The sequence below is a fragment of the Periplaneta americana genome, chromosome 12 (genome assembly GCF_040183065.1).
Source record: "Periplaneta americana isolate PAMFEO1 chromosome 12, P.americana_PAMFEO1_priV1, whole genome shotgun sequence".
In the NCBI taxonomy this organism is placed as follows: Eukaryota; Metazoa; Arthropoda; class Insecta; order Blattodea; family Blattidae; genus Periplaneta; species Periplaneta americana.
In genome coordinates this window covers 79,480,117-79,496,098 of record NC_091128.1, presented here as the reverse complement: position 1 = coordinate 79,496,098, position 15,982 = coordinate 79,480,117, and the positions used below count along the sequence as shown (strand labels likewise).

At 37.2% G+C, this 15,982-nt stretch overlaps 1 protein-coding gene across 3 annotated transcripts in view; it reads right to left on the bottom strand.

Moving 5' to 3' along the window:
• LOC138710600 (very long chain fatty acid elongase 2-like) overlaps positions 1-15,982 on the bottom strand; it is an 82,584-nt gene that overhangs the window by 52,852 nt on the left and 13,750 nt on the right. For all 3 annotated transcript variants that reach the window (XM_069841601.1, XM_069841602.1, XM_069841603.1), the window contains one exon: positions 9,486-9,566. In XM_069841601.1, coding sequence (XP_069697702.1) covers positions 9,486-9,566 — 81 coding nt within the window. The remainder of the gene's footprint in view (positions 1-9,485; positions 9,567-15,982) is intronic.

Genomic DNA, 15,982 nt, shown 5'->3' with positions numbered 1-15,982 from the left:
TCGCTCTCTTACAAACGTGGTATTCCTCTCTTCTGTTTAACCGTACTCAGTGAGGATGCAGAAGCCATTATACCACGTGCGTACTCGAACAAAGAGCTCAAGGTCAGTCAAGTGACGCCAGCTTGTTACAAGAACAGATTACCTTGATACTACATTTTGTATCCATCCGCTGTGTTGAGAAATTCTGAGTAAATAACAAAATAATATAAAAGTACCTTTTGTTTTACATAACGTTGTTAATATCTTCAATTTGATTAAATAAATTTATAGCCTATGTGTATGAATTAATCAACCTATATTATATTTGTATTCTATAATTTTGAAATATATATTAATCCTACTTTTCACGTGCGATATTATTCTTCTCTAGTGTTAATATTATATTATATACTTAATTCCATTGCCGCTGTAATTATATTTTAGTTTCTATTTTATTTTACTTATTTATTTATATTATTATTATTATTTTTTATTTTAATATTATATCTGAACTGCGACCGAGCACGAGCGCTGCTCATTCGGTCTCAAATTTTGTTAATACTACTGTATCTTCTTTTTATATTGCTTGTATTATTTTATTTGTATTTCTCTTTGTTTGTTTTTGTAATTATATTTCTTTATTCTGTATATTTGAATTTAAATAAATAAATAAATTAAATAAATCATGTAATTTATTCTGTATATGAGTCAAGTTATACTGTATGTTTTTTCGTATGTACCAACTAAATTTCAAATTTTCATTTAAAATAAGTACAAGATGATAGTCCTAAAATATAGAACTATATTTTTCTGCTATAGGTTTGGTAAGCAGGGATTACCGACGACAGGAATACGAACAAAACAATTTAATAAGAAAGAGCGGGCGACAGGAAAGATCAGGAAATAACGTGAATGATATTCAAGAGTACAGTCGGCAGAGGAACGACATCGATAGAATCAGTCTTGCATTATGATAGTTACATTACGGTTTTAGTTTGTTCCATTGCATGTGAATACGTGTCTTGTTCCAAGTGCGTTTATTATATTATGTAGTGATGGAACGTTCCGCTCGCAGAATATCATTATTTTATTCGTAAACATAATGTTGCTCGTTTAATTCGCTTCGAATTTTTCTCTTGCTACGTTCTTCATTTCCACAGGTGATGTCCCCATCTGTTCGTATTCTTAGAACAGGCAGTACTTCCATCGGACCGTATCTCTCACTCCCTCGGCGTGCATACATACATACGTCAAAACAGACAGTAACGCCACCACTGTTTTTCGAGTTATAGTAGCCAATCACGAGTATGACAGCCACATGCTTGTGTTTACACGAGAATTATTCTAACAGAGACGAGTTTGTCTCCGTTGGATGAGGTATCCTCCACTCCGGACGGCGAATTGTGTTTTGTCGTATTCTTATCTCTTGATTTCATCTGGATGCTTGAATGACTATTTGCTACTAGTGAGGTGTGTGATTTGAAGACCTGTGATTTTGTCGCTGTGATAGGTTTATCACTGGTCCCGAGTGTGACTATAGTTCCAAAATCACAACTCCTAGAAATCGCCATCTCAGACCGATGCGTGATTCATAGGTATGGCGATTGAGGTACAGCTCGCGCAGAAGACTTGAAAGTCTTGTCTACGTCACTTGGGAGGAGAGAGAACAGAGTGAAAACGGCAACAAGCGCGCATTAAAGACTGGATTGAAAACATTGATCTGTTTAACTTGAGCTGCTAGACCGAGTCTTCCAGTTCTGCTATCCCGCCCATTTTACCTTCAGAGTTGGAACCATCATTATCGTCATCACTGATACCACCGAGACTTGTGACACTGAGACCTGTGATATCGTCACACAATAACTTGCGCTGCTATAATATACAATTTTTTTTAATGTTTAGCATTTTCACAAAGAGAACGGCTCTTTTAAGATTGGTGTCTACGAAATATTTGACAGACGAGGGTTTGTGCATTTGTATGAGTTGGTATGATGTTGGTTTCAACAAATCATCACTGTAAAAAATGAAGTCTTTTGTAATCCATTTCTTCGTTACAGTTGTTGAATTTTAAGTGAAGGCTTTGTTTAAAGAGACATTACGGTAAGCAGTGTTATCAAATACAACAGAATACGGGGTCAAATTTAGAGTCAAGTTCTTTCGAATCCATTTCTCATAATAAACTTGGATAATTTGAGAGTGGTAATCCCCAGATCTCTTCTGAGATTTCGAAATTAGTATGCCATTAGGAACGAACTCCTGCTCACCTCCGACGTGTAGGTTATTATTACCGTAGTAGGCGCTGTGAGATACAAATTATTTACGGAGTGGACTTTTAAAACGCAGTTTTTCACATTATTTATTTTCAAGGAAAACTGGGTGGGGGAGGAGGGAACGCTGCCTGGAAAATAATAAAAAATCTCGAAACCAACTTCATACCTACATAACTGCAGAAATTGCTTTATTTTGATGTGAATATAGTTTGTATAATATGGAAGCTTGTATATAAAAATCATAGGGACATTAAAGCAATTTTTGTAATTATGGACAAACTATTTTTTTTTTTAAATCTACTTCTCATTTCTTCTCTCAGCTCGATAATTAGATATAATCTGAGATGATATATCCTCTTTTTGGCTAATATCATAACTTTCAACTCTGTAGTGCTCGGAAAAAGTGACACAAGCCAAAAATGTTAGTTTTACAGAAGGAAAAAAAAATTTCTTCACACTGATTTATATCGATTTGAATTTCTTCTGTATGAATTATTGTAATGGGAGAAATGCTTGTCTCTTACCCCAAGCTAGCAAATGTTCGTAAGTTGTCAGTAAATTAATAAAAAACGTTTGTGGAAACTGACTTATGCCACTTTTCCTAAGCATTCCAGAACTAATAGCGACGTATTTATTTTTCGTTCCTCCCAACAATAGCCCAGTTTTTAGCAGAGTTCTAACACTAATATTGTCCTACTAAAGCTAATTGCGTTTTTCAGTTTCATTCTAAGTGCAGTGACTGTTGCCACGCGTTTCTTGGTTATGTAAAGTCGTACGTACACTGTCCTTCGTACTACACTTTCGTCATATGCGTCTATTCCGAAGATACTCGTTTTAAATTATTATTGTCGTTTTATACGGCGTTTCGACAGACGTACCGTTGCCACTCTCAATTTTCCTCGTTTCTGCAACATGTTTTCACACTGCTATGGAACACGCCTGTAGCCATTACCACTCGCTTTTGAAATATGTCTAGAGGAATTTGAGAAGCTGCTTTGGATATAAACACCAATACATCGTTTATAACTTATTTGGTTTCACTATGAAGCTTCTTCCCGTTTGATTTTTAAATAACTGCTGGAGCGATTTCCTTAAGTACAATTGCAAACTACAAACACTTAAACTCTATATACACAATTTAAATACATACACACTTGTAAATTCATCCACTGAATATTTATAAAGCTTCCATAAAGTAACACAAAGAAAATCACTACAAGCATCTATCAGCGAACGAACGACTAGCAAATGTTTTGCAAGTGGATTTTAGGTTGTTCGCACAGCAAGTTTGTGATGGTTTGAAAACTGTTTGCAAACTATCCCAACTTCACCTAATGCGCATGATCGGTTTGAAAACCAATTTCAAACCATCCGTGATTTTAGCTGTACGAACTCATTTTGGAACCGGTTGGAACCACTGCCGTCTAGTTAAGTGTTTGAACTTACAACAGAATCAATTAATTAAAATATTGCTTAAACTTCTGCGCAGCCTCGGCTGTAGGGGTTTGATTGTGAGTAAAGCTGGTCAAATACACATTCTCGGATCTCGCTTCTCAAGCTTCCCATTCTCGTTGCTTCCACGATGGTACTATAGGTTGTAGAGGGGAGAGGGAGTATAATGCAAGCGGGAGGTCCATTGTCTCGCATTTCACGTGAGCAGCAAAGAACAGTCTTCATAAGTAAAATAATGTATACAGTAGCTGCGAAAACTAAAGAGAGTGTATTGAATAAACTAGCTGATGGAACTTACATTCTACTAGAGAAACCGGGTATAAGTCGGGGTAGCAGTAGCTGGGAGAACTTCAGGGTAAGCTTTTTGTGAATTTTTGGTGCTTCAATTGTAGCATAGAAATTATGGAAATTAAGTTATTGACTACGACTAATTTTGTCTAAATAATATTACTCTTGTGATCATGAGATTTTATATTATTTTGAACGCTAAAAGCCACGGAGATATTTCATTTATGGAATACATTGTAATTTATATATTTTTAATGATTTCAGTTGGTAGTTCAAAAGAACACAGATACTCCTGTTGGCTATGTTCAATGTCAAAGAGAGGGTTGCAACACATTATTTATAACGGTAGCACTTCGGGTATGTTGAAACATAAATGTAAAGAAAACAGGTATTCATCAAGGAACGAAGTTTCCAAGGCTGATAGGATGGTGGTTAAAGACAAATGTGTGTCTGTGTGTGCAACAAATCGTTCAGCGGTGAGAGGTTCATTAATCTGTCACAAGAATTAATACAGGTACCAAATATGGACAGGTCAGTGCTGAAGATGTTTTGCTTTCCCCGAGGACTGTGTCTCGACATATCCGAGATCTGGCAGACCAAGTCAGAGATGAAATGATTCCATAATAATGTTTATTCGAAAAGAAGGAAATTCTTGCACTGTTGCGAAACGTATGGCTTCGTACATACAGTAAATCCTTCTTGTCACCGCACGCTTCAACCTTTCCTATACTGTACAGCACAAGCACTACACAACTTCGTCCTCCGTACTCGCTGTGGGAATGCCGGAACTTCTCATTGTCGAGCTCTTGTTACCGCACTCCCTTTCAGCTGCTCTCGCTTGCGGGAGCGAGAGGGAGTAAACGGTATTTGACCATCTTTAGTTGTGAGAAATTACGATACTGTCGTAGAAAAAAAATTAATGGTATTGATAAGTGAGTGTCCATGATAGTCTTTAAAGACTAAGGGCCCTTACACACGAGCGACTTTTAGCCGCCAAGGTCGACTGCAAAAAGCAGTCGGTCTGCCGCCGACATGAACGGTTCTTCGACGGCAGACGCAGTCGAGATGAGCGACTCTGCAGTCGATACGGGCGTTGTGTGTCGTCGGTTCCGGCGGCAGTCGAACTGCAAAAGGTGTGTCATTTTTCACTCGTAATATAATAATGCACGTCGAGGAAGAACTAATTTTATTATTTCTTCTCCGTCCTAGAAAAAGACGTGTTAAATGCAGAAAATATTGGAAACATCGGATTGTCTTTCAATGAGCGCAGTATGGCCAATTTCACTGCCTTTTTCACGAGCTTCGTGCCTATGAAGATAATTTTCTTCACTACTTCAGAATATCAGGGCTATCATTCGATCATCTGTTGGAAAAAGTGACAGACGGTGCAGACCTAGGAAACTTTTTTCTGAATCTTCTGAAAGATCTGAGAGAAGGTAAGCTAGAAACATACTGCAGGCCACCGGCGTCATTCGGCTAAGGTGCTCGCCTGTCGATCCGGAGTTGCACTCGGGTGTGGGTTCGATTCCCGCTTGGACTGATTACCTGGTTGGGTTTTTGCGAGGTTTTTCTCAACTGTAAGGCGAATGTCAGGTAATCTATGGCGAATCCTCGTTCTCATATCGTCACATAACATTTTACTATCACCAATCCCATCGACTCTAAATTATCTACTGGTTGATACATTGTCGTTAAATTACCACACACACTGCAGTCTCAAAAAAGGAGATAAGCTTGACAGATCAGGGAAAGAAAGATGCTGCTAATTTTGTGAAGGAAATTACAGTTACTACACCGAAACGTGCCACAAAATAAAAAGAGCGTGCAAGTCAGCTGTTATAAAGCCTATTCCACTAACTTTGCCTCTTGTTACAAAATAAATATTTTACATCTATCTGCTGCACAAAGTTTGATCCTAATCTGATAGATAGAAGGAAACTTAATAAATTTGTCTAAATTCACCCCTATAATGGGATAGTTTCCTTTGCACAAATATAATTGGAGCTTGTACACAAAACAAATATGTTACACTTAACTACCGTGCAATTTTGATGAAAATTTGTTTCGTATGAGAAAAGGTATTAATTTTATCTAAATTCACCCCTACAATGGGATAGTTTCTTTTGCACAAGTACAATGAGAGTTTGTATAGTACAAAGCAAATATACTGCCTGTAACTACTGTGCAAATTTTAATGAAAATCTGTTAGATAGGAGAAAAGTTATTAATTTCCTCCAAATGCACCCCTTTCTCTCAAACGTAACAAGAGTTGCTATACAAAACAAATATACTACCTGTAACTACTGTACAAATTTTCATGAAAATCTGTTAAATAGGAGAAAAGTTAATAGTACGAGTAATTGTTAATTTTTCTATAAATTCAGCACCTATTAGGGGTAGTTTCCTTTATAAAAACGTAATCGTAGTTTGTATACGAAACAAATATACAACCTATAACTACTGTACAACGTTTCATGAAAATCTGATAGATAGAAGAAAACCTATTAATTGTTCTCTAAATACATCCCCCGTAAGTGTAGTTCCCCTTGTACCAACGTAATCAGTTTGTATATAAAACAAATATACTACCCGAAACTATTGCACAACGTTTTATGAAAATCTGTTACATAGGAGAAAGTTAATAATTTTCTCTAGATGCAACATATAAGGGGTAGTTTCCCTTATAAAAACGTTATCGAAGTTTGTATAAAAGACAAATATACTACGAGTAACTACTGTACAAAGTTTCATGAATATCTATTAAATAGGAAAAAAGTTATTGATTTTCTCTAAACGTACCATTTATAGCGTGTAGTTTCGTTTATACAAACGTAATCAGAGTTTGTGTACAAAAAATGTATTACTTGTGACTACTGTACAAAGTTACATGTTAATCTGTTAAATAGGAGTAAATATATTAATTATTTCCAGCTAAATGTAATGTTTTGAACCATTGCTTGTCGCCGACCTTGGCGGCTAAAAGCCGTCCGTGTGTAAGCAGAAAACGCTGCCGCCCGTCGCGGGGACCGACTGCAAGACAGCGGCTGCAGTCGGTCTGCCGTCGGGGTCAGCGCTCGTGTGTAAAGCAACCGGCGTTTCCATTTAAATACATTACCGACTGCATCCCCGCGACAAGCCGCTAAGGTCAACTGCTTTTTGCAGTCGACCTTGGCGGCTAAAAGTCGCTCGTGTGTAAGGGCCCTAACTTGTTGACGGCATGATGCAAACAGCGCAGTTACTGATAGTGAAGTTGCAATTTATACGTGAAGAGATAAAACAGTGACACTGTACAATTGGGTTCAAAAAGAATGGGCCGACACTTGGTAGTTTAAATGTGACGTTTTTAAGTCAGGTTCACACGAGTAAATTCATTGTGTTCGAAGGCAATGCTGTAATGTTTGTTCCGGTTGATTCTTTGATAGTGATCAGTCTACAATGCAGCCAGTGCTACGAGGTGGTTGTAAGTTCGCTTCCCCGTAGGGTTGATTTTTTATTGCATTATTATATATTTTTAATGATAAGTGTTAGTGGAATTTGTTAATAAACTTGGTTATGCAAGTTTTGCAAACATACTATACCCCATCATTCGTGGGCTATTATTAGACACGACCTGGCCTGTGTACAAAATTAATAGTTTATTTGCTTCCTCTAAAATAAGAAGCACATCAAATATAAAGAAACAAAAATTTTGCAAAACACACATAAACAAAAAAGGAAAAGGCATGTGATAGAGACTAGTATTTCGTCCACAAACCACTTGCATCAACAACTGCCCTCATTCTGCGCGGCATGGCGTCCACAAGATTATGGAAAGTGTCTACATCCATGGCCATCTCCTCCCACGCATCTAGTACTCTGTCCCAAAATTCGTCTGCTGTTCTTATGGGTGGTTCTGCTCAATTAGAGCGTAGGATCCTTTTCAATCTAGCGCAACATTTTTAATAGGATTCATATCGGACGAATTTGGAGGCCGTTGGAGTAGATCGACACCAGACTCTCTCGTAAACCATCTTTGAATGCAATTGACGGTGTGTACCGTGTGGTTGCCCTGCTTGAACATAAGTGTTCCGTCTTGATACCATTTTCGGGAGGAAGGAATCATTACATCTGTGAAATTGTGTTCATATACTTCTGCCGTAAACCGACTGAATGGGTTCTAGAGTCCCTGCCCCAGTGTATGACATCCACCCCCAACACGCAACACTCATGCGACCCGACCTGTGAAGTCGTCCCACGAAGCATATTGTATCGGTGGCCATTCATACGATATATACGAGCAGGACCATAAGTGCTATTGGAGACAACTACTTCGTCAGAGAAAATGACATTTCTCCAGTCAAGTCCTGCCGGATAGTAGCATAAGCTAGGCGGTCAACGACATGATCCATTTTCAAATGTTCTTTCGTTTCAGTTTGACGTGACCTTATGCCACCTTCTCTAAACCGTCTCCTCACATTTAGTGGGGAGCCGGGAAAGTTAGACGCTATCTTAATTCAAAGACACTTCGAAAAGGGTGGTTTTCAAATTATATGATTAAGATGGCGTCCTCTTCCATTGTAGAGATGTGCGGCCGACCAGGAATTGGACGATTCGAAATTTCATTGTTCTCAAGAAATAGTTTTGCCCACCTCTTAGCATTTTCAAAGGGACTTCAATCTCTTTTGCTGCGCTCAATGCAGAATAACCTACGCGAACGAGAGCAATGAGTTGTTGACGCTGTTGCAGTCTTTCTACTCTATCTGTCATCCTGAAAAGTGATGACGAGGCAGACTCAACGATGTTAACGCTCCCTGTGAAGAATATAAGTAAACCAAAAATACAAACAGCTAAACTCCAATTTGAATTGAAAAATGGTAAACAATATAATTTCAGTATTGCCACTTTTAAAACAAATAGAACTAAATTCTATGTTTACAATGGTAACACGTTTTATTGTTGTAGTTAAATATAGGCCTACTTTTGAAAGCTATAAATGAGATATAAATGCAGACAGTTTTATTAACAGACAGGAATGTTGCCCGGATGAGGGGTTGTGCTATTTCCTAACATTCAATCGACTTTCAGGCGATGTCGCCACTTGGTACTTGTGTAAGTAGTGTTTATAAAACTTATTGTGGTAAATTCTTAATGTAAAATTTAAGACTAACGGAGATTCGAACCTACTACAACGAATGCTATATTATGGTTTAGACCCATGCTTAAGCCACTTACGCTACAAAGGCTCATACTTTAATACGGCGTATTACATAGCTTTCTCGTTCATCTGGATTTCCATAAATTTCATACCCCGTTTCGATAGATTTAGTATTTGTCAATTTTATGCCTATTTGAATCTTCAGATGCCCTGATGCAGCTAGAATCAAGCCTTCGTTTTATTTTATAACATATTTTAGAACAAAATACAGCACATTTACATAGTTCATGTCATCTTGTGAACTGGTAACTTGTAGCGTCTTTCATTTTTGTTATTATAAATTCTGTTTTTATCTTACTTACTTCAATAGCTTCTGGTTCATTGGAAGTGTCTACAGGCTCGCAGAATACGCGTCGTTTCCTTCCCCATCCGAATGAAAGACCCTGTAAAGAATGATGTTAATTTAGTGCCTTGAAACATTGGGATTAATTTTCCGGCTAAAATGATTCTTCTGTCTATTAATGCACACCTCAAAATAAATTTTTAAATACAAGACGCTTGTATGCAGATTCTGTGTCTCAAATAACACTGTTCTGTAGATATAATTTCCAGATAAATAGTAGATCATTCAAGTGAAACACGGCCATCGCTAATGGAAAGAACTAAATCAAACTTACGGTTTAATGCTCGCCACGATTGTCAACACACTGCTTTCACAGTGACACCAGATGACGGACACGGCTTGATAGAATCTCTGTGGCCTGGAGGTGAATCAGTGTCTAACAGCATTTTATACTGCTTCTTGCTATGGAAATGTGGTTCCAGTCAGGCTTTTGTTTAAATGTTCAAAAATATGGAAATAACATTAAGATAAGTCTGGGCTTTAAGGCCAATGTGGTGGTGTTTTCGAGCGAAAACTTAGCATCTTGTCCGTTGTTAGATTGGCAGTGAGCTCGAGAATTTTCGTGGAGTCAAATCATTCTTCTTGTCAAAAGTCACAGGTGTTTATTCTTAATGTTTTGCCTAAGATGCCTCAGGTGTCTGTACAATTCTGAGCATTGATCCGGTATGTTTCAATTCCAGGGTGAAACGATGGTAGTGTGACTCAAAATGATAACACCAGAACATGTCACCTGTCACAGTGCGATATAAAAACTGATAATCTTCCTCTTTTGACAGATTCTCACACGTTCGTCGTTTTCCTTAGAAGTTTAAGAGTGCGGAACCCACTGTGTGATGCTGTAGGTGTTCGTGGAGAATTTTATGGAAACTTCCCTAGCTAATATTCAGAATTAAATAAAGTTCGGTAAAATGCTATTCTCCTTTTCTCTCTAATAAGAGCAACAGCATATAGAATTGGGCTTGATAGACTTCAGCGTTTGCCCTTCCTGGTCGTGGATTGCCCTCTGGAGATGTTCGGTCGTACAAAACCGCGCACACCAATCTCTACAACTGATTTCCCTAGCCATGTGTCCAGATATTGCAACTATTCTGCGGTTGATTTCAGCAAGTGTACGCCCTACTATAGTAAAAATGAAATATATTATAGCACACTGTTCACTTTCGGACTCTTCCATCGTGTATCATTGGCTTTTCTTTTTTCATTTATTCTGAGCAATAATGGCGGGTATGCCAACCGCACCTATCAGTAGAAAGTCTATAAATTATTTTTGCCATTATCTCTAAAGCGAACTCCGGCCGATACTCCTGTTGCACATAGTAATCCTCGGCCACTTTCACTTGAACTTGTCAAATAAAATACTGCCTCTTCTCTAAACGCCATTAAACTCTCTTACAAGCAAAAAAGTGATATAGAAGTGTCGCGATTAGTCAGTCACAATATGAATTTTACACATATCAGATACGTTTATTAGAAATGTATGTTTTAGTTTGGTAGCAATCAGAGGAATGCAACACTAAATATGGAAGTGATAGAAAATATAAAAAAAAGGAATGGATATAATGAAATCCGATGAGAATGCATGTATAATTAAGCTAATGTAATTTGGAGAGTGAAAATATAAAATATATATGTATAAGGACAGCTGAGAAAAGCATTCAGTATAAAGAACTTGAATCACAAGAGGAGTAACGGCACGAAAATCATTTCTGAAAGTCTTTTTACTTAAATTGTCAAATAGTCATTATACTTTGCTGTTAACTTGTAACGACCGATGTTTACATAAGGATATTATAATTTTTGTTGAATTTTTGCTGAATGTTTAATGAAACTATTTTTGAGACGGTTTTCTGTTAAAGGTTAGCTATTATCCAGCATGTAAGTTACACAGTAATATTTTTTTAGATATATTCTGGTTATATGTATTTTTTCAGGCACATAAAATACACCACTTTGACGTGAAAATTATTTGCCATTTTTCAGATATGTTCACAGAATTTGTTTAGATACGAACCGGTCCAAAACGTAATGTTTTATCTAATCGTCGATAGTCAACTCAGTTGAACGGAAATTCGATATTCAATTTTTTCATCTGTATGGCTAGGTACTGGTATATCCAGTATTTTTTGTCTTACAAGGTCACTTTGTCTAGAAATGCAGTATTATAAAAATAAAAGTAATTATTGAAATTCAAGTATTAGTTATGTACGACTTTTTCAAACCGGCTTCTGGAATACTCGAACTTGTTTTGAATTACAGCAGCAATTAACTTACTCCTTAAAGTTGTATGCCGTTTACTACAGTCATTGATTGCAGAAGTATTTTGAATTGAATTGGAAGATTAGTTTGAGCTTAGATATTTACTAGTAGGCGTGTGAGGTTATATGTAAAATTCGAATAGGCCTACATGTTTACTGTTATAGCTTGAAAAAATGTAGATTTCAATAAAATTTTATAATTTTGGCGGGCCAGAAACTTTACAAACTCTGTCGTAAATTAAGGTTATAAATCTTGTTCTCTTCATTTGGTATAAAACACATTTCCTTTCGCATATTAATTTAAATTGCTCCTCAGTGGTCTCCATTAGAGAACTGTTTTTCTGTTTCCAAACGAACACATTATCGGTACTTCAAAATAAATTTATATTTCATGTAATTCACTTTTAACTGTACATTTATTGACATGACCCAGAATAATTTTATTCGTCTTAAGTAGAATTCATACAGAACCAGATTTAGTGAATTTGGTGGTCAGAGATTATCCAGAGCAGTTTATTATTTTATTTATTTATTTATTTATTTATTTATTTATGTATTTATTTTGGTGTAGTTAAGGCCATCAGGCCTTCTCTTCCACAACACCAGGAATACAAATACAATAATAGAAATAAACAGAAAAAAATACCCTACATACAAAATAAAGCTACACAAAAAATAAAGAGAGAGAGAAAAAACACTGTAAACAAAGTAAAGCCACACAAAAATATATACAGGTTGCAGTCACACAAACTTTAAATGAATGATTTGGTATCATGATTAATTGTATCCTAACTAATTAACTAACATAATTTTAATCTAGATTAAAAAAGAAAAAGAAAAAAAAAACACAAATCAATACTTCTAGCAATACCTAAAAACATTAACTAAGACAAAATTTTCCAATTTAATTTTGAATTGTGATAAAGTCCGGCAGTCCCTGACGTCATTAGGTAACGAATTCCAGAGGCGAGGTATTTCTACAGTATAGGAAGATGAGTATAAAGACGTTCTATGATAAGGGATAGAAAGAAATGCTTGATGACGGTCTCGAAGAGTTGTAAGAAATTGAAAGCGCGATAACAGATAATTCGGAGTAGAAGTATGAATGATTCTAAACAGAAGAGACAGTGAATGTATTATTCTTCGTTCCTTCAGACGCACCCATGAAAGTAACTGGAGGGAAGGTGTTATATGGTCAAATTTACGAGTATTGCAGATGAATCCTATGCACACATTATGAACACGTTGTAGTCTCTCAGCTAAGAGTGAACTTACATTAGTTAGCAAGGAATCTCAATAATCAAAATGGGGCATTACAAGCGTCTGAATAAGATTCTTTTTTAGACAAAATGGTAGAAATTCTTTCATGTGCAAGAAGGAATGAAGTTCAGAACATATTTTTTTGCAAATGTGTGTTACTTGAGTGTTCCAATTTAGATCGCTATCCATAAAAATGCAAAGATTTTTAACTGTTTCTCTGTACTTAACAATAATCCCATTATGGTATAGTACTACTATCAAGAGTGCTTCGCAGACGATTATATCTCATTATGATTTCTTGCAATTTCTCTGGATTTAACCTTAATCCAAATTTATGTGCCCACAGTGAAATCGAATTCAAGTCTTCGTTTATTTTGTTTACTGCGTCATTAGTCTCGTCAGAGTGGAAATGCAAATAAATTTGCAAGTCGTCAGCATACATATATGGTATCTGCAGTGTTTTGTCATATTAGTCGCATCATTAATATAGATCTTGAAGATTAAATGTCCGAGAACTGATCCTTGTTGAATTCCAGATTTCACGACACACCATTTTGAAGAATAATGGCATGCAATGATACATTGTTGACGTTCGCGAAGGTAGGATTCAAACCAAGTAACAGAACTTTCAGAAAGATTCAGAAGTCTTAATTTACATAATAGAAGGTCCGTGTCAACTGTATCAAATGCCTTACTGAAGTCAAGTAATGTCAGTAATGTTAATTTTGGTTCATCCGTGGCTTCACGTAAATCCTCATTCACTTTTAGTAGTGCTGTAGTCGTACTATGTCCATTTTTGAACCCGGATTTGTATTCGTCCAGTAAGGCATGTTCGGTTAGATAGTTCATTAATTGTTTGTGAACAATACGTTCCAGAGCTTTTGATAGAGCAGGTAGGATACTAATTGGACGGAAATCATTTACACATAATGGGGTTTTAATTTTGGGGATCGGACGGATAAAGGCTTTCTTCCAGAGGTTCGGGTATGTAGAAGTTATGAGTGAAGCGTTGAATATATGTGTTAATGTCGGCAGTATTATGTCCAATATTTTCTTCAATAATAGTATACTAATATTATCCACACCTTCAGCTTTAGAAGTAATACGTTTTATTGCCGCTCTTACTTCAGTTTCTGTGACATAAGTGAAGTAAAATATTTCTCTATTCGGAAATGGATTCATTCGTAATTCGTTAACTGTCTGCATTTGTCTCCATTGGGAAAATTTTAAACAGTTGGATTATTATGAATACACATTATTTACAGGATCTGCCAGTTTTATAGCATTGGTATTATTATTATTGAACTATGAAATTCCATTTGGTATAGCCGAGTTAGAGTTTCAGTCAGACACAAGTATCGATCAATATTAACCCTAGATGGACCAAGGGAGGATCAATTTATGTCCACACTTTTTTAAAACTATTGCTATTATAGTATAGAACATGTTCAGACCATGGTATTCTCATTTTGTGTCAGAAATAGTATGAAGTTTATGATCCAATAAAGAAAATCAAGTTTTTTTGGTTGAAAACCTAATTATACGGACCAAATTTCGAAGTGGTCACAAAATAACCCTCCCTTGGTCCAACTTGTAACAATTTTTTTTTTCGAAATTATAAATGTATGTTACAACAAAAAAAAGTTAATCCATGGCGCTACAGCCCATGAAGGGCCAAGACAGACCAACTGGCAGCTGGCCTCACGTCCACATGCCGAAGCAGAGGTGGACGATCATCCATCCAGAATGGAGGTATCGTGTGGTTAGCAGGATGATCCCCTCAGCCGTTATAACTGGTTTGTGAAACCGGATTTTAGCTACCTATCGTAGCTCCCTAAGTGCATCACGATGCTGGGTGGGCACCGGTCCATACACTGGCCGAAATTTCATGAGAAAATTTCTTCCCCCATGAGAACTCGGAACTAGCGCCATTCCGTAACGCGAGTCCTAGGCACGATGCCTTAGACCACGACGCCATGGCACGGGACTATGTTACAACAATGAACTTATTGTAACAATGTACTTATTTGGAAACCAACATTGTATTACGAGGCGCGTCCATAAAGTAACTTTCCCACTCGTCCCACAGCTAGCAAACCATATGTTGCGCAAAGCGACTGCGCGTAAGTGATAGAGTAATGTCCTGGCATGGCGCATGCTCTAGCGGAACTTCCCGAGTGCTCTCAGTAGCTTCGTTTCATTGGTTGAAGACGCTCCTATTCCAGCTCCCGCTGCGTGTGAAGTGCGATCAATGATAAAGTTTTTGAATCCATAGGGCATAGCGCCGATTGAAATTTATCGTCAGCTGTGCCAGGTCATGAGCAAGCAGATGGTGCGTCGCTGCTGTAGACAATTTTCAGCAGGACGCCAAAATGTGCACGACGAGGAGCGCAGTGGGAGGCCGACCATCATCACAGGCGACCTTGTGGAGCAACGCACCATCTGCTTGCTCATGATGTTAGGCCCATAGACCTGGCACAGCTGGCGATCAATTTCAATCGGCGCTATGCCCTGTTCATTCAGAAACTTTTTCACTGATAGCACTTCACACGCGTCGGGAGCTGGAATAGAAGCGTCCATCTTCAACCAATGAAACGAAGCTACTGAGAGCACTCGGGAAGTTCCGCTAGCGCATGCGCCATGCGCTTCGCGCAACATATGGTTTGATGAACATCTGTACGAGTGTAAAATGACTTTAGTTGGTTCCATGAAAAATAATCGCAAACATATTCCTGAAGAACTGAAACCATAACTGGAAGAGAATTGCACTCAAGAAAGTTCGCATTCACTGACCCTGCATCTGGAAAATCACCTGTCATGTTAGTGCCGTATATTCGTAAACCTAAGAAGAACCTAATCATGCTGTCATCACATAAAGATGCCAAATTTTCTGAAGATGGAAAAAAAAATCAGATATAAATTTAATCTATAACTCAACCAA